The following is an 18,351-nucleotide window of genomic DNA, read 5'->3' as shown; positions in this document are numbered from 1 at the left end:
TAATAGTGAATATTCTCCTCATTTTACACTGAGTTGTAATTATAATTGTAAACTGTGTTTTAACTTGAGTTAGATCTTTATTTATGCCAGTACTGAAGATAAGCATGATAAATTCACTCCCTTACATGCATGAGCACAGTTTGGTGGGTTGTGCAGACTCTGCTAACGATAGTATCAGGGCAGAAAAGCTCAGAAGAGCAGTAAATGTGATTATTATTAATTTAGGACTCACATGAGATAAATTCACTGTATCTGCTGTACTACTGTAATGATGTACTGTATTAGTACATTGACAGTGTACTGCATCTTACACAAAGTTACCTGGTGTTTTCTTCCATTTTCAAGCAATTGATTCACCTGCAAATTCATAAACCGATGCAGCAGATTTCCCTGGGACAACCAGAATGTCTGTGCTTCCTTTTAGCAAATGCATTGTATGGTTACAGGGAACTTGAAAGCTGTGAATGTGGAGCTAGCACTGACTTCCGTCAGAGAGCTAGACACAAACCTTTACAGAGTCAACCTCTTCTCTACCTAAATGATGAGAGCATTTGGTTCCACTTAATGGTTTTAAGCTATTTGCCGTCTGCATCCTACTAATAATACATTTGTTGCTATAGATCTTAAAAAAGGCAGTAAAAAGTATTGAAGAAAAGAGCACAAATGTGTGTAACCATCGCTATTCTTTATAAGAAGTTGCATTTATTTCAACTGACATTTAAGGGAGGCCTTCCTGAAGTTATTTGTTGCTATGCATCTTATTCCTCACCTGAGAGTTATCCCTCAGGCTTTGTATCCTTATTAACCGAGCTTGTCTTGACAACTACAGCCTCACTGGCAGTGGTGACCCGGAACTGCAGGGACAATGGGGAGGGCAGGACCTTCTCATGGTGTTGGTGTTACCACGATGCTCCGAAACACCCTGCACCTTTCCAGAGCCTCTGCCCAAGCAAACTTCTTTTCCCAACTGGACATTGATCGCCACCTGATTAATTTTATTCACAGGCACATACAGGATCATTAGTTGAGGCTTGTGCCTTGTTCTTGTGCTTCTCCTTTTGCCTGCTGTCAAGTGGAAACATCTTATAAATAGTAAATGAAGTGGAAATGGGATTTAAAAGTTAAAGTAACTCCATGAAGTATTAAAGCTGTGTTGCTGTGTAACTAAGTTAGGGGAGACATTTTCCCAAATTGCTTTTTCAAGCTTTTTTCTCTAATTTTTGATGACTTTTTTTTTCCCTTTCTGCGCGTTAAAATCCCAGTAGTTTATTGCACTTGGCATACAGTGTATTAGATGCTCAGCACATAGTTCACAGCTATAGATTTATGCACTGCTAGTATAATTGCAGAAATTGTGCTTGTGCTTCAGGATGCAAACCTCAGCTGGTGCTGAGGAAATGTCAGAAATCATCCATTGAGTTCGAGAACTGTGTGGAGAGCCGTGTTTCATTTGGCTTGCTCAAAGGAAGGCTAGTAGGGCATCTGGACGGTCTTTCCTGCGTTGGGCTCTGTACCTGTTAGCACCTACAGATGATGGACAAAGGTTTCCTGAATGCTCCGAATCCTTGGAAATGGGGCTGGTTTGTTCTGTCACTTTGTCAGAAGAAAGCAAATTGTGAGCAGAAGTGGGAGTCCCTCAAATTCACACAGAAAGAGGGGCGGGAGAGCTTCTGTCTCTCAGTGTGGTATTTCTACCAGTTCATTACAAATGTTTTCTGCACATCTGACAATGAATTGGAATGGACTGTAATTAGGGTGTGAATATGCGCTGTGTTGTGATTTCACATCAATTGCTAATTAGTTAAGTGCAAATCTGAATGCTTTGACAACAAAATGGTGGCTGATATACAGATCTGGTCGGATTTTTCCTTTCTGAAATAAGACAAAGCAGAGGGCTTTTATTTACAAAGGCACTGATGTCTGTAAATTCCACCCTTTGATTTCTTCACATTTGGTCCATTAATGTCAGGGGATGTTTTGTGCCTTGTTTATGTAGGTCTGTAGACAAGAGCATCTGCCGCCAGGACTGCTGTTAGCAGCTCCTTCAGCGCAGAGGACAGAGTTTGTGTTCCCTGATAGAAACCTCACAGCACGACACAGGGTATTACTGCTTTTAAAACCCAGCCTGTGCCTTGGCAGCCCCTCAGTTGGTTGAGAGCAATGTTTGAATCCCAGCTCAACTCTCGAGGCCCCTGGTCTGCTTCTTGACATCGTTGGGGCTTAAAACGTGACAGGTTTGGCTCTGGGGGTGGTGCAGACAGGAGTGGTATTTATTGACAGCCACAAAGCATTGGCAGTGACCAGCTTGGTGACAATAGATACTTCTTAAAACTTGCTTTTCTGTGCCAGGTTAGGTGCCGTGAGGTGCTGCATTTTGCACAATGTGGGAATGTGGAACCAGCATCCCGGCATCTTCCGAACCTGACACGCTTCAGCCTCTTAAGCAGTGGGGTTTGGCTTAAAATCAAGTGGATAAATGAATGAATGTCTGGATGGGTTTAACTCAGTGAACTGTTTGATACTCTGTGATTGTTCTGGAGTGTTCTCTTTGCTTCATGGTGATGAGACAATAGTTGTTTAAGCAATGTGCCATCAGTCCCTCCCATTACCGGTTGTGTTTATTAGAAGTGAGGGAACTTTAGGGTTTGTGTTAAGATTTCTCTCCGGTTTTCCTTACTTTCAAAGGTGGACAGGCTTCCCTTGCAGCAGTGTTGCTGGAGGCCACAGCTACCGAAGGAAGCAAATTAACATGCAGTATGTTAATTTGTTTTCCCTGTCCTTCAGTCACAGTGAGGAGAGTCTAAATATTTCAGTGACCGAGACTTTGGATTCCTGCTCCTTGCTACACAACAACAACAAAAGCTATTTATAGCAATAACAGTTAGCAGCGATACAGCAGCCTCAGACAGCGACAGGCAGCGTCTCACCATGACCGCGACTGTTAACTGCTTTTGCACTGAATGCCTCTGTGAAAACAAAAGAGCACTGAGAAATAAAGGTCAAAGCGAAACCAAAAGAAAGATTTTTTTATTGCTATGTTTTACTTTGCTGGCAGACCAGAGCAAAGGTTTTCTGAACATTTAAAAGATGAAAAAGGTGAAGAATCCCAGAAGCGATTTATCTTGAAGCGAGATAACTCTAGTATTGATAAAGAAGACAATCAGGTTGGTTCTCGGTTCGAGAGTTGCTGCAATTTGTTCTGTTTTCGAAGGTGGGCTGACTGATGTTATTGTTGTTCTTTTGTTGTTGCTCTCCTCCTTCCCTGCTCCCTTCCCGCCTCCTTTGGCATCCGTACCATGGGTAGCACTGAGCCCTGGCGTGGCCGCTTCAGCCGTGGCAGTGTGTGGGTTTGCATGGGTGGTTTGCTTGGCGCAGGATGTGCTGCATGCCAAAGGGATGGGGGAATGCCGGCGGCTCCGGGCTCTGTGGAAGGCTGTGTCAGTCGCGTTTCCCAATGTCTCGCCTAACTATGGCAGTCGTGCCGCTCCCTGCAGCTTCCTCCTTCTGTGGTACCCATGCAGAGATGGATTTCAGTAAGGACTGATGAGAAACTGATGCAGCCCAAAAAAAGGAGAGAGGAAATAAACTCAAATCAAAATCCCCCAAACAAACATGTGATGGTGAGGCCAGGCTCATTTGAAAAAAAACCAACAAACCCATCCTAAATTAAGCTTTGACCCAAAATCAAGCAGTTTCACCTTCTCGTTCCCTCCCTCTCTCCTCCTGTGCTCTCGCCACCTTTTACTGTCTGTGTAACTTAACTTGCTTGTTGTGCATGTACTGTGGCAGACGTTCCCCTCTGTGTTGCCTGTGCTATAACACGCCCTTACCTGAGGTGAGCCTGATGAGTAGGGGAGTGCCAGGGAGATGAGTGTGTTTGTGCTGCCTGGAAAAGCGGGTGCTGGGCTGTTCCCATCCAGTGCAAGCTGCCTATGTGGAATATATTAACCCAAAGAACCAATCAAAAAGGGTTTCTTACGTGTATCGCTTTTATGAGAGAAGTCTCACAGGTAAGAAGACAGCCTCTGCTTTCTTTGCTTAGGTTGTGCTGGTGGAGGGAGCTGCCATTGAGTCTCTCATTGCCACGCTCCGTGTTTTCAGCAAAGGACTGATTTTTGTTTTCCTTTTTCCTTTATATTTTTAACTTTTCCCCTTGACTTCCAGTGGTCCAGAGCAGCCTTGCCAGTTGTGCTGCATCCTTTGAAAGCAAACCCCAAGCGTTTTTAGGGTACGGCGAATATGGGCATCAGCCAAAGGAAAGCAACATGACCTCTCTCACGGGGAGCTGGGGTGCAGGGGGAGAAGGAGCAGTGTTGAAACCCAATTGCCAACCAAGTGTTTCTTGCTGAGGGTCCTTCTCTCCCATGGCACAGCCATTTCCTGAGAGGCACAGGCTTTTTGCCCTTCTTTTCCCAACGAGACTGAAGCTGAGGGTTCCTTGCCGTGCGGAAACGGTTGGGAGTGCTGTGCCAAATATCTGGGACTTCTCCTTGTTACACATAGGCTTTGGTGGGTTTCTTCTAGGGTTTGCAGTTTAGCTCTTCCAGCCTAGTTTCCCCTCTTCCCTTCCTTGATTCCACAGATTGCAAGCGCTGCCTGTGCTCCTGCTCCTTGTGGCAGTAGGAGAGCTGAGAAGTCTTAGTGGTCGAAGGCACTTAGGCTTGGGGTGAGAACACCCAGTTTTAGGATGGTGGGTCCACCCAAGCCATGCAGGAAGCCTTGTTTTGGCCACCTGGCTGTGTGGACTGGAAGCCCTTGGGTGCCCATCCTCGCAGGGTGCTCCGTGCAGGGACTACAGCTATTGTTTCCATGCTTCGTTTGTTTGAGTGAACATTTATTATTCTCAGCTGACAGTTACTTAACGGCAGTTTCTAACAGCTCAACTTATATAATCCTCCTGGTTTTCTTTCTGCTCAGCAAAACAGAATTCTTCCATTTAGAGATGACAGACGAAGTAAATCAATTGAAGAGAGAGAAGAGGAGTATCAGAGAGTGAGGGAGAGAATATTTGCACAAGATGTGAGTAGTTGTTTTAATTGCCTCTTTAGTGCCATACCTTCGCCGGTAGTCAGACAGTCTTGCCCCCCTCCAACACCAACACTGCAGCAGGACCTGCCCTGTGGGGCTGGAGGAGACAGGGAAGGGAGATTGGTGCAGAGGGTCTGAGAGGAGCTTGAGTTATGTGGAGGTTGGCTTCTGGAGAAGGAGGTGATGATGAGCGGTGCAGGGAGAAGGGTAGAGGAAAGATCAGGCCCAGCATGTTGTCTGGGGAGTGCTTATCCCATTTCTTTGACTGTTCATGTTCGTGTGGTCTAGGTTTCCTTCTGTTTGCCATCTCTTTTGACAGGCAGAGCAGTGATTTAAATGGACACTCTCAATAAAGCAAGGCCATGTAAACTAAGGCCAGGTTGGCTGTTGGATGGGGCTCTAGCAACCTGGTCTAGTGGAAGGTGTCCCTGCTCATGGCAGGGGGTTGGAACTGGGTGAGCTCTAAGGTCCCTTCCAAGCCAAACCAGTCTGGGATTCTATGATGTTTGTTTCAAGCCGGATCAGATTTTCTAAGTGTCCTTTTGCATGGGTTTGTTTCTTTGGACCAGTGCTGTAGCACTACAACACTAAGAACAAAGATAAGCCAGAGGTTAAACATGGAGTTGCGTGGGGTTTTTATTTAAATGACCAGTTAAGGAGCTGTGTTTCTGCCATCAGAAAGAGTCACATTATTGATTTTGTTTTGAAAGGAATACAGTGAAACAGGCATTCTAATTCCTGCCCTTACCAAACAAATCAGAACATGCACAAGAAGCTATATTGCTAGAGAGAGGAAAACATTTAAATGTGAAACATCTGTGAGCAATACCTCCTGTTCCTGAAAAGGGAAGAAAATCATAGTTTGCTGTAATGTTGTAATGATGGGGTCCTAAAAGGGAAAAAAAACCTTATCATTTTACTGTTTCAGCGGGAGCTCTGCCGCTTAGAGGAATATGGGGATAAACCTGATTAAAACTGTTCCTGAAAATCATATTTGGCAGTGTCCATTTAAATTAAAGCTGTTCGTAGTTGCAGGTCTAATAGTATTGGTTTAGATATCCTTTTCTTTTGCTCTGGTTTTGGAGTTGCACGTGTCCGAGTTCTTTAGCAGAATACATTGCATTGTGTTAAGGTGTACGTTGTCTGACGTGCGATAAGTAAGCTTGCTGTTTAATAAGTAGCTTGCCCCATCAGGATGGTTTTAGCCTCATTTTTTCTTCCTTGGCTGAGACAATTCCAGTAAAAGCAGAGGCCCTTCAGTTTGTGTTTTGCTTTCAGCACGGGGCTCTGATGTATATGTACTGTCACAGTATACATGGTAGAGTTAACTGGGTAGTTCAAGGGCTGTAAAAGCCTTTTTGTAATAAGCTAGAAGCAGCAACTTTCCTGTAGGAAACAGGTTGCAGAGGAGCTTGTGCAAACCCAAGAAATCTTTGGGTTTTAAAGCAGACTTCAAACGAGGCAAAATGTTGTTTAAAAATGCCAGATGGACAGTTGTTGCCCATACAGTGTAGTTTCTCTCCTAAGCAGCAGCTAGACATGCGAGGCTGGGAAACGGAGGTGGCTAGAACAGTGCTGAAACTCGCTCCACAATGTGAGTGCTGCTGGTTTTATCTTTAGATACTTGAGTTTTAAAGACGGGAGAGCAGTGAGCATTTTCATTGTCTACAGTAGGGGGTCGTTGTGGTCCATTGGGTTGGTATCTCCAAGTGGCAAGACCTAAGTAACAGTGTGGTTTGTGGCAAGCATGTCAAGCGCACTGGGAGTGGGCACTTTTAAAGATCAGCACTGTTAGATATCTCTCCCTCTCTCTCTCATATCCACTCATTGAGCTCTCTCTCTGCTATTGCAGGTGTCAGTGAACATCGTAGGGCGATGAATTGCAGCAAGTTATATGAATACTATTAGGAACATATGTCTCAGCTGAGCTGGTTTGAGTGGAGCACTCCCAGATATGCGGTGGTTTTTAAGAGGATGACAGTGGTTGTGGTGGTGGCTTTGTCAGCTTTAGGAAAGAGCGCAATGGCTTCCTATTATAGGTAGCCACTTACTGCATGTAAGGCTTTTTATAGTTGTAAGCCCCTCTGCAATAATTAATCATTCCAGTTCTCCCCAGGTTCCTCTGAGGTAGGTACCTAAGCTTTGTCATCCTGCAAATTATATATGTAGGAAGAGAGGCAAAGAGGGATCAATTACGTGGCATTTTTATTACCTCCATACTGTTTACACTGCCGTAGCCAAGCCTTGATCAGTGCCTTGCTTATGAACCTTAGCAAATGGATTGTAGATATTTCACTTCTAATTAGAGGATGCATGAAGAGAGCTTGCATGAGAGGTCTCCAAAGGGTAGCCACAAAGGTCAAGAATACTGCTGTAACATGTTGCACGCAGCACCCCCTCTCTAAACATGTTCAAGATACCCAAAACTCCTTGGATTAACGTTATCAGCCCCGGAGTCAGATCCCTGATAAAATTCAGGAGGAAGAGGCACTCCGAGTATGGCCACAAAACCTTCTGTGCATGTTTCAAGTGCTGTGAGAAATGTCTTACCCCGGACCCCACGTCCCAGCCAACAGAAGGCTTGCTTGTCCTGCCTTTGAGTTTGCAGCCCTCGAGTGCATCACATAGCTTCCTTTCCGAGTGGGGAGGTTTTAGCAAAATAAATACGTTCATGAATAATGCCATCATTATGATAGTCCTTATGATGATTAGTCTGATATTAGTTTAAATTACGCTTCCTGGCAAGCTTTCCATCTGCTGTGTTGGCTATCATAAATTTTGATAAGGGGAGCTGGAGGCTTTAATGACTCCTGTCGTGTAGAGTCGTAACAAGCGGCAGGGATCGAGAAGCATGTTAATGGGATATCTTAATAAAAGAATTGGTGAAGAAATAAATAGTTAATAAACGCAATCATTCCAGCTTATTGAAATAAGATCTACAACACGCACCTCCAGCTTTTCAGGCGCTAATAGTAAAGCAGCACTGCAGGAGCTCTGTTATGCTCAAAGCTGTTTTCAAGGGTTTCTTTTTTATGTCACAAAGCCTACAACCTTCCTTCTTAAAACACGTTTTTCATTGGAAACTTCGTTTTACAACAGTTCATGAATTTTACAACTAAGTGCGCTGGAACAGAGGAGGTGGAGTACCTGGGTCTTTGCAGAGGAGAAGCTTCTTGTCTGAACTGCTTTAGTTGCTTTGAGCAGGTTGAAAAGTAATTGTCCAAGAAAGACAAAGAACGATCTGAAGGAATAAAAGGTAGATGTTCTTTCCCTCTCTGATAAGTCAAGTTGTAGATTTAACGGAAAATCCCAAATGCGTGTGTAAATGATACACTGCGTTTGGCTTTTAAGCAAGCAGAAAATTGATTCTAAAGACTAGCAATTGGATTATGTGGGGGGAATGTCATTCTTCAAGGTTAACACAGCGCATAACCTCATGAGCCAGAATCACGTAAGGACCATCCACTGGTCATAATTCTATTCTCAAGTCATCATTGTGTATTCACTGAAAAATGACCATGTTTTATAACTTGCACAAACGCTGGAATTGCCCATGGCACGCATGGGATGTGTTAAAGGGAATACACCATGCTTTTTCCTTTGTCTTGTTAATTGCAATGCCTGGTTTTGACTTAGGAGTGTATTCTGAAGAGCCAGATCCTTAAGACAAAATAATCATGACTCCTCTTCTTAAGAAACCACTGAGGATCTTTATCATGCTCTGATTAAAGAGTTTCAAGAAAGAAATATTTGAAAACATGGCTTCAGCCTTTCCTATCCTTCTAGTAGGAAAAGGTTAGGAAGAAGAAGGTTTAAAACAAATAGAAACAAAACAAAGACATGCCTTGTGTTGGGAACCAGAAACCTATAGGTACTAAAACCCCCTCACTACTGTACAGAGCCTTTGCTTGTGGTTGCAGAGCAAGCAATAAGCATTAGTCGGAAGCCTGAGATCCATCACATCTTGTTAACTGATGTGAAAATGATTACCTGATGGTATCCAGAGCAGGATATTCCTGCATGTTAATAGTTATCTATGTTGGTTAACGTAATTAAAACTAAGAGCAGCAACCCCCAGTATACCTAATGCCCTGGCAGAGCTGATGCACCTTTTCCAGTGGAGACTTTAAAAGGTTTTAGGAAACTGGAAGAGTGAAATACTCATCTCATAAATGACAGTCATCCAGAGCACCCGAATGGAAACTGTGCCTGCAGAGGCCTCCAGGGAGGTGAATTTTGTAGGTCATCTTGCAAAACTCTGTTCCTTTTGTAGGTTTGTTTCCAGTGTCTTTGAGTATCCAAGAGCCAAGCATTTGAAGAATGTTTTTTGACTCCAGCTCTCATGCTGGCTACTTAAGCTTTCCTGGTGCTTTAAATTGAGCTCTGTTGATGCTATAGATCAGGAAAGCGAGTCCTGACCTTGTAGTAGCTCAGTTGCTACCCAGAGCTGCTTAGCTATCTGATATTTAACTGTAAGAATAACATAATAAAGAAGTGCCTGTCTTCTCTGCCTCACACCTGTACAGAAATATAGTTTCCAGGGATGGTGTGGCCCTGTGCCATCAGCATTAGTCAGGAAGACAAATGGAGTTATTACGGGCACTGTCTTTAAGTCTGTAATGCAGTTGATAGTGATACCCATTGAGATAGTGAAAAGGGAGCGGACCTCTCCACTTGCTTGATTGAAGTATAAACCCTAGATATTTATCCTGCTGGTGCCCCAATCCCTGTAAAACCTTGGCAAAGAAATCCAGACAGGTGCGTGCCCCTTTGCTTTTGTGACTTTGTGGGAACACAGACCAGTACTCTGGTCTAACAAGAGATTACTTGCTTGTCCTTGAAGAGTAGCTATAGTGCTGCTTTGGAAATGTGACAGCTGTGAAGTCAATGCACAAGTGTCCATCATGAACCTCAAAGGGAAGGCAGCCCCACAGTTGAGGCTGTAGAAGCCCACGGGGTGATTTTGCTGTGCTCATAGGTACTTAAAGTATGCTGAAGTCTGCACAGCCACCTTTGTTCATGAACCCTTGTGAGTAAGGTACATAAAAGGAGAGAAGAGGCAGAGTCATAGTGGTACAAAGGATTCCAGTGGTTTTAGAGGGAATAGACTGTGTCTCCTCTCGGACTGGGGTGAAACCCTAGGTCTGCTGTTGATGGTGGGAATTTGATCCCTGGGAACGAAGAACTTGTTCCTCACATCTTAAGGCTTTGTGCTAAGGAGAGACGCACTCGCCACAGATGCTGCCCAGAGCCTTGCATGTTTACTAGGGGTGCAGGGTGGGAGCTCAGCTGGGAAGCCCACTGAGCTGTCAGATGTTCCCTGGTGTGGATGCTGGACATGGGGAATTACAGCTTTAATGAGAAACCACATTTCCTTCTCGGAGCTAAATTCCCTCCTTGTATGAAGAGATGGGATGGCACTGGCTGTGGTGCAAGGGGAAACTTTGCCCATCATCTGCTGAGCACTGGGAATGAGCTTCTGGTGTTGGCTGGTGCTGAGTAGGTCATTAGCTCGCCCTTTCTGAAACAGAAACATTCCTAATCCTTGCATATCCCACACCATTAAAATTTGACACAGCTAATGATGGCATTGTATTATTCTTCCAGCTGAGTCCTGCTGTTACAGAAGTAAAGGGCACGATCTCTGGTGCCCTCCTCCCTTTTGTTTAAAATCAGTGCAAGTGCTGATTGTTCTTTCTTCTCTACATCACGGAGATATAATCCAGTGACAGCTACGAGGCACTTTGTGTAGTGAACATGAAATAGGAGGGGAATGAAAAAATCAAAGAGGGAGAATTATTCATGGGAAATTGAGCACAGCTTCATTTCTCCAAATAAAAAACCAAGTAATGCTAAAAGAGTTACGCAGTTGCCCATAGGATTTATTTCTTCCGAGCCCTTCACCTTCCACAGGATCAAATTCCTCCAGCAGAGAACTTGTTTGAAATAGGCTATTATTGATGTTAATATTATTACTAACATGATTATCACCATTTTGTATCTCAATGTGGGTACGACTGTTTCCTCTCCAGCTGTAAAATGTGAAAGCAGACAGTATTTTCAGTACTGCAGTATCTTCTCTCCCTTTGAAGAGCTTTGTCAGTTCTGCATGCTTTCCTGTTTGTCCTTCCTACCTGCGGCTCTGTGCTCTTCTGCAGGCTCCTTTTGAGGTGGTAGGGCAGACCACTGGAGCCTCATTACGTAGGAAAAGCCTTTTTTCCCCTTTGAATTGCCAGTACTTTGCACACCCCACCTTCTTCTGATCTCAGGAGTGAGCAGTTTCAGTTTGTTTCCAAACTGAGACCCCTCGTTGGCAATGTGTTGTAATGCATGGAGTTTATTTTATTGGCCTGACCTTATTCTTGACCTTTTTTCCCCCACCCCTCTTGTCTTCTGCAAATGCAAATGATGCATGATTTGAAATCCCCTTAAGCCTGAACAGGGGAGGTAATTCTAAACTCAAGGAAAGAATTGGGACAGCAGAGCATATCTAGAACGTCTGATACAATGCCTTTTTTATTTTTCAGTCAGTTTGCTCCCAGGAAAACCTTTTTGTGGAAAACAGGTAAAAAAATAGCTTGCTTTTTTTTTTTTAATGTTAAATTTAGCTGTTTCTTCTATTATTTTCTCTCTCTCTAGTTCTAGAGTTGTTAATGTGAAGACTGAGCATATTTGTAATCCGTGTTATCTGCAGTGATTTTTGGGCTGTAAGAGGGGGAGGGAAAGAGATTGCCTTGCAGATTGTATCTGAGCAGATAAGGAGCTACTGCTGCTTTCCCAAGACGGGGTGTTCTGGTTTAGAAAGCAGGTTGTGGGAGGGAGGGGGGAGCCCACCTAAGGTTTCATCTCCAATGCCCACTCTATCTCTGGAGTGCTTTTAGCATTTAACTCACTGATCTTTAAAAAGCACTCTGGCTGATGGTGTGTATGAACCATCGTGCTTGTGTTTCTGCTGTTTAACCTGTTCTCCTGTGGGGCTGAGCAGCAGCACTGATTTCATCTCGTGCTCTTGGAGGTTGCCAAATGCCCCAGACCTGCTTTCCTGCTATGTTGTAGTAATTATGTAGTAATGAAATGCTGACACCTGACACGCAGTTCCTTTGCATGACTGTGTGGTGGTTCTTATGGATGGGGTTTTTCATTATAATAAATCCACCTAAAGGGAAGAAGAAACTATTTAAGATCCACAAAATGTGAAGTATTGGATCCGTAGCAGCCATAAATTAGCTTAACTGCGTTGAAAAGCTTGGAAATTGTGCACCTTTATGGCAAGTAAGGATTTTAACCAAAACACTGGGATTTTTGCTGGCGAGAGTTTGAGCAGTGCTAGCCCAGGTCTGCCCTGTGCAGGTTTTAAAGCTGTTTAGCATCCCCTTTGCAGAAAGGGGGGTTATCTTTTATAGTATTTCTATCTCTGTCCATCCTTACGTCTGTCAGATGCATTTATGGGTGAGGCTGTTCTCACAGAAATGACTCCACAATAATGGTATAAACCAGCTTTTCCGATGGACAGTCGTGTAAGTGGAATGAGGGAAGGCCCTCAGGAGGTAATGGCCACTATCCTCCAACCAACTCCTATTCTGAGAGCCAAGGCTATTTCCTCAGCTGCTGCTTCTGTATCATGACTATGGAAATATGTTTTATCAAAACTGGAACAAAGGAAACCAAAAAGTAAAAGGCAGATGCTCCCATAAGCCTCCTTTTCCCTCTCTGGAGAGACTGGGACAGGAAGCGTGATGCAGTTATTCCCATTCCCATGTCAGTATGGAAAGTGCTCGGGTACTGCACTGCTGAGGGTAAGGTGGGGACCTTTATGGGATGAACCAGGAACTTCCTAGCCAGCCCTCCACCGGTTTATGCGTTCCATCCCACGCCTGCCTGCAGGAGAATGTAGCCAGTCCTGCTGTTTGCATGTGGTTCCTTTTGCTTGAACCTGAGAGCTGGTGTGAGGATGCATACCCGGCGGAGAGCAGTAAAAGGCCAGGATGGAAACTGGGCTGCTGTTACTGCCTGCCCTCTCGTTGTCAAGAGGGATTCTTCAACTGTATTCCTCAGAACACTTGCTGCATGCCTTACAGCCTTTGGCCAGGTGAAGCACTTACATGTGTACTTGGCTCCATGCACGTGAGCAGCCTTGCTGATTTGCTGTGTTGGAAGCGGGGTATGTGTTTAAGTGCTTTGCCTTTCTTTTTCATCAGAGAACCTGAGCACTTCTCTGAGCTGCAGAGGTTTCCAAGTGACTTAGCAAGTGCTTAAGATGATAAATGCACAGTTTTGCTGGTTTGCATTTTTTTATGTTCTTATTGGGTGATAGTTTAATGAATTGGGTTTTGGATGCAGGTGTATGGTTTCTTGGCTTCTGAGCATTACCTTGCTCAGTAACAGGGTATGTTAAATGGCCTTCAGCCTCCCTGGCTGACATGTCTGTGTTCAGTTGACTGTGCACGCTTACGGGGCGTGCAATTTTAGCCTCGGTTGTTTAAGCTATGAATCTAGCACAAGTTGGAAGATGATGCTAGAAATGAAATACAGCTTTACAGATAAGATCAATTTGAATTGCCATGTCTGTTACCATAATCTTTCTTTTCGTTTTTCAGTAGGCTGTTGGAAGACAATAGCATATGCAATGATACCCATAAGAAAAGACAGCTTTTTAGGTTTGTATGGCTTTATTTAATATTCAATTCCCAGTAACTCTCACTCATGATTCTGTGTCCTCGCCGAGGGAGGCTCGGACAGGTGGGGGTATGTCAGTTTGCTGGATGAAAAGAAGAATGGACAACAGAAATCTGACCCATGCTCCGTGAATGGGGAGCTCACAACGAGACCCTTTCCTTGGATTTTACAGGTCTTTGGCTCAGGAGCCATATGGGATTTTCAGCTGCTTGGTCTGGGGGTGACCGTGACTGGTGGAAGTTCATTTTGCTCTAGTCTATACAACAGGCACGTTGCACAGACCAGTGCCCAGACTGACCTTTCTTCCTTTCATTGGTTTATTAAAAGCTGAAATAGAAGCAAGACGTTCCCTTCTCTAAAGCAGCAGTGTTTTGAAATGCTTTCTCTGTGAACTTTGTACTCCAAACTCAATTCCTTCTGCCCAGAGAACATTCAGATGTGTCCTGTATCCCAAATTGTGCCCCAAGCCACAGGGAGTTAGCAGGAGTCAGTCCATGTTTTCATGGAGAACTCATGCCGGCCACAGATAGCAGGCAGAAAAACTCTTCTCCATGCATTTTTGGGCTAGCCTTGGTGATCTGAGAGTCTTGGATTGAGCGTGCAGGATTAAGGAGCCATCTTATGCGCAGACACTCTTAATAACCCGTATCTGCTTGGGTTTGGGGAACAGAAAGGAATTTTGTGTAAGCCCAAACCACTGACAGCTGGGATACAGAAGCATTCTGTTTCTCTTTTCCACTAGGATCTAAGGGCATTGTTAATTTCTAAGCACAAGAAGGACAGTCTGGAAATAATATACTTTGGTTTGGTTTTTTTTTTTATTTTCCAGTGAAATTTTGAAGACAATTTATTTAAAAAAGATTTTTCCTTTATTTTTTGTGTTGCTGCTTTTGTGCTGTTTCTCTTCCCCACTGTCTGGGTCTAGCAAAGGTCACCAGGTTAATACTGCTGATCCCATCTGTGACGGGCTCTGGTCACAGGCAAGGAACGCGCCAGCCTGATCCCGCCTGTGATACGCTGCTCCTTCGTGTACCAAGTGACAGAGCTTGGCAGGTTCTCCAGTCTTCTAAAAGCCATCCTAAAGCCAGTGTTATTAACATCACTTGGGCTAACAGTGGTGGAGCACTAAGCTGTGGTAGGCATGCTGGTTTTATCTCGGCCGCACACTGCAAGCAGTTCACCTCCACGTTCTACTCACAGTTTACTGTGCTGTTACTCACAGTACACTGGCTGTACAAGGACAGACAGCCTCCACCCAGAGATCCTTGCAGCTGCTGTATGCAGAGGAACAGAAAGCAGAAAACCCATCCAACTGGTGGATCTCTAAGTGGAGCATTAGCACAGGCCAGTTTGGGGTCGCTCTGGGAAGACACATGGTTAGGGGAAGGCTTTGGATAACTACAGAGCAGATGATGGGTGTGATAGAAGCAAGGAGGATGGATATGAAGACAAAGGGTACAGGGCAGGTGAAGTTAGTGAGAAAAATATAGCAACAGCTAAGGGAGAAGTAGTGAGAGGGTTGCTGAGGGAAGACACGGGCCAGCAGGCAACAGAAACGCTGCATCAGCCCCATGCAGTGGAGTCCTCTTAGGATGTACGCAAAGGGGAAGCAGTGGTAAGTGCTGTGCATGTAAAAGGGTATAGTAGTGTTCACTTGCTGAAGGCAGATGGGTACAGGAGTCAGGTGCCCTATTTCAGGCATGCTTTTGTAAATGCAGAGTATTTCCTTTATTAGTCTCACTGCACGGTACCCAAGGATACGCTTTGCCCTGATACGGTTTTATTGGTGCATAAACCTTTGTTTCCTGGTGTCTGTAGGGGTAACAGGGACAGCATGGGGAAGACATCTGGCAGTCGACAGAGCAGTACAGAGAACGAACTGAAATGGGCAGACCACCAGAGACCGTGGAGCAGCACAGACTCGGACAGCTCAAATCGAAACTTGAAGCCAGCCATAACAAAGACAGCCAGTTTTGGTGGGATAACCGTCCTGACGAGAGGAGATAGCTCATCAAGTAACAGAAGTACCGGCAAACTGTCTAAAACAGGTAGCTAGTACTGTATTGGGTTCACAGGGCTACTTGTTCTGCGGTGATGAATGGCTGTGCTGCTGCTTGCTTGAGTGTGGTGTATCACAGAGTGGTTTGGGTTGGAAGGGACCTTCAAAGATCATCGAGTCCAATGCCCATTGTTTAACTAGATGGTGGCTTACATGAACAGATGCATTCCCTGTGCCTGGCAGATGTGTATGCCTGTATGTCCGTCTATGTGCGGAGCTACCTGGGTACCCGGTATTGAGGTTTTTAGGCATCAAGAAGAAAACTGGTGCCTGAGGTTTGCAGATCATCGGTGAGTTAGGCTTTTCCTGGAGCAGAGTATGTACGTGTCTGTTTGATCGCTGTCTTCACTTGTAGCCTGAAAAGGTGGCACTCCTTTCAGACAAAGCACGGAGTTCATAACCTGTTTGTTAAGCTTTTTGAATCGTGCGGAATTAAATGTCGTGTATCCGATGAGAAATCCAAGAACGTTTTGTTGTCGCTGCTAAAATTCAGACCAGCTGGATCCTGGAGTACATACAGCCTCTCCCTTGCTGCTGGTGGATGAGGCAGTGTGCTGCGGTGGGAGCAGGCAGCAGTGCTGGGCTCACAGAGGTCCCCTCATCTCTCGGTTTTCTTGTTTAGTTCCCATTAAATGAAAGCACCATTTCAGGAGACTGGGAACGTGGTGGGAATTCTGCATTTATTTGCATTAACTTCATGGGTACATTAACATAGGAGTGAGTCACAGGGCTTAGATCAAAGTAACTTCAAGCCATGCCATTAAGCCACTCCATTATATTTATGTGTAGAAGTGCATAATAAATAATGAGCCCATCAGATGATTCCATCAGTTTGGTTCATTTGATGCATATAGTACAGGACAAGTGGTAATCAATACTTAGCACTTAGTGCTTTTCCAGCTTGAGAGTGTTTTATGGACAGTATTTCATTTAAACCCAGTTTATCAAACCTGGGTTGGTCAGATTTCACTCCTGTTCCCAAAACTGTACAGTGATTTTACCGTGATTCAGGATGCAGTGGAAGGGATGCTTTATTTTTCAGGATAAATCGATAAAGCTTTTTACTTGGCAACTACATTTTGGACCTCTGTATCTTGAACACAGCTTAAAATTTTATAGAACCATAAAATCGTTTAGGTTAGATGGGTGAATGAATCCCTTGAGTGAATGGGACATCCCAGGGTAGCCAGCACTGCTGATAAATGATGGAAAGCGGCTTGGTGAGCCCTTCCACCAGCTCCTTTCAGCACCCTAGGATGGATCACATCCAGCCCTATAGACCTGTGTGTGTCTTAAGTGGTGCAGGAGGTTGCTGACCTTATCCTCTTAGATCATGGGGGCTTCATTCAGTCAACCTGTCCATCAGCCTGAGGAAAGTCATAGGAAATAATATCTGAATCACTATTTCTGTCCTTCTCTCTAAAATATGATGGAATTGGCATTAAAGCAGATTAAGAATGACTGTTCAAAAAACAATGGGGAAATATGTCTTGATAATAAAGCGTTCTCTCTTTACTGACAAATGCTGAGTGCATTCAGAGCTGTCAGAGCCCCCACATGCTGTTTGCATATGTTTTCGAAGGTACATTAGGTACCAAGCGATACTTCAGGGTGCATGTTTTGCATTCGATCTTCATTACTCTGTGTTCTGGTCGCAGGCAGCACTGGATGTCCCCAGGCTCACTGCACGTTTAAAGCTTGCTCATGTTTTCATTTTGGAGGATCTTGTTTATGTTCTGCTGTTTTCACTATAGCGGCTGAAATGGGGTTGCAGAAGTGTAGCTACAAATGTTAGCCGTGCAGCCCTGGTAGCGTGGCAGAACCTGGTAGGCACCAATTCTGTCCTTGTTCTCCCCTGCAGAAAGTATTAGTCTGATCTCTGAAGGGCTTTATGATTCACAGCAATAAATTTAACACATTTTTGTGTTGCATATAGTATGTATGAAATCAGTCTGAAGTCATGAGTAGGTCAAAATGTTCTTCACTGGCTGAATGATGGCAAATGTGAACATTTGAAATGTGAAAGCTGTTCTGCATACGTGACAGTCATGCAGAAGCATTGACAAGCATCCTTCTTGAGCATGGGAGTACTAAACCTTTCAGGCTTCTCGCAGATGGTGCACAGCTGCCTTAGAGTATATCCAGCAATGCAGTGTCAGCATTAATATGTCCATTTTTAATATTTTCACCAAAACTAAATGTTCTGCCCTTAACCTTAACATCTGATAAATGAGTAATTGATGGTACATAGCAGACAAACAGAAACTGAGGCATAGAAAGATGTTAACCTCCCCTTAGGCAAAGACTGATCACAGAACATGCTGTTTCCCGCAGTGGTGTCAATTAGTCTTAGACTTTAATTGCATCCAGCTGCTTGGGAATTAGAGCTTAGCAAAGGAATGATGTTGTTTCTTTCTTGCAAACTTCACAAACGTGGCTGTTTGAAACCCATTACATGGTTATCTTACTGGTTCTGATGGTTGCTTTCCTGCACCTGTTGATGGTTTAGAAAGCCTTATTCCACTGCAAATCACAGACCATATAGCTCAAATAAAGTCATCTTTGTTGCTCTGAAGCTCAGTAGGTAT

The 18,351-nt window shown here is 44.3% G+C and overlaps 1 protein-coding gene across 25 annotated transcripts in view; it reads left to right on the top strand.

The window, feature by feature from the left end:
- Positions 1-18,351, top strand: part of ARPP21 (cAMP regulated phosphoprotein 21) — a 184,215-nt gene that overhangs the window by 110,661 nt on the left and 55,203 nt on the right. For 10 of the 25 annotated variants that reach the window (XM_057431659.1, XM_057431661.1, XM_057431658.1 and 7 more), the window contains 5 exons: positions 3,056-3,164; positions 4,918-5,019; positions 11,556-11,593; positions 13,626-13,685; positions 15,523-15,755. In XM_057431659.1, the coding sequence (XP_057287642.1) occupies positions 3,056-3,164; positions 4,918-5,019; positions 11,556-11,593; positions 13,626-13,685; positions 15,523-15,755 (542 nt within the window). The remainder of the gene's footprint in view (positions 1-3,055; positions 3,165-4,917; positions 5,020-11,555; positions 11,594-13,625; positions 13,686-15,522; positions 15,756-18,351) is intronic. The other 15 variants (XM_057431677.1, XM_057431668.1, XM_057431672.1 and 12 more) reach the window with 9 other exon arrangements.

The sequence above is a fragment of the Pezoporus wallicus genome, unplaced genomic scaffold (genome assembly GCF_028554395.1).
Source record: "Pezoporus wallicus isolate ANWC-B61680 ecotype Strahan unplaced genomic scaffold, APGP_CSIRO_Pwel_v1 scaffold_11491, whole genome shotgun sequence".
Lineage (NCBI taxonomy): Eukaryota > Metazoa > Chordata > Aves > Psittaciformes > Psittacidae > Pezoporus > Pezoporus wallicus.
The sequence above is the reverse complement of the archived record's forward strand: the minus strand, read 5'-3'. Positions and strand labels throughout refer to the sequence as shown.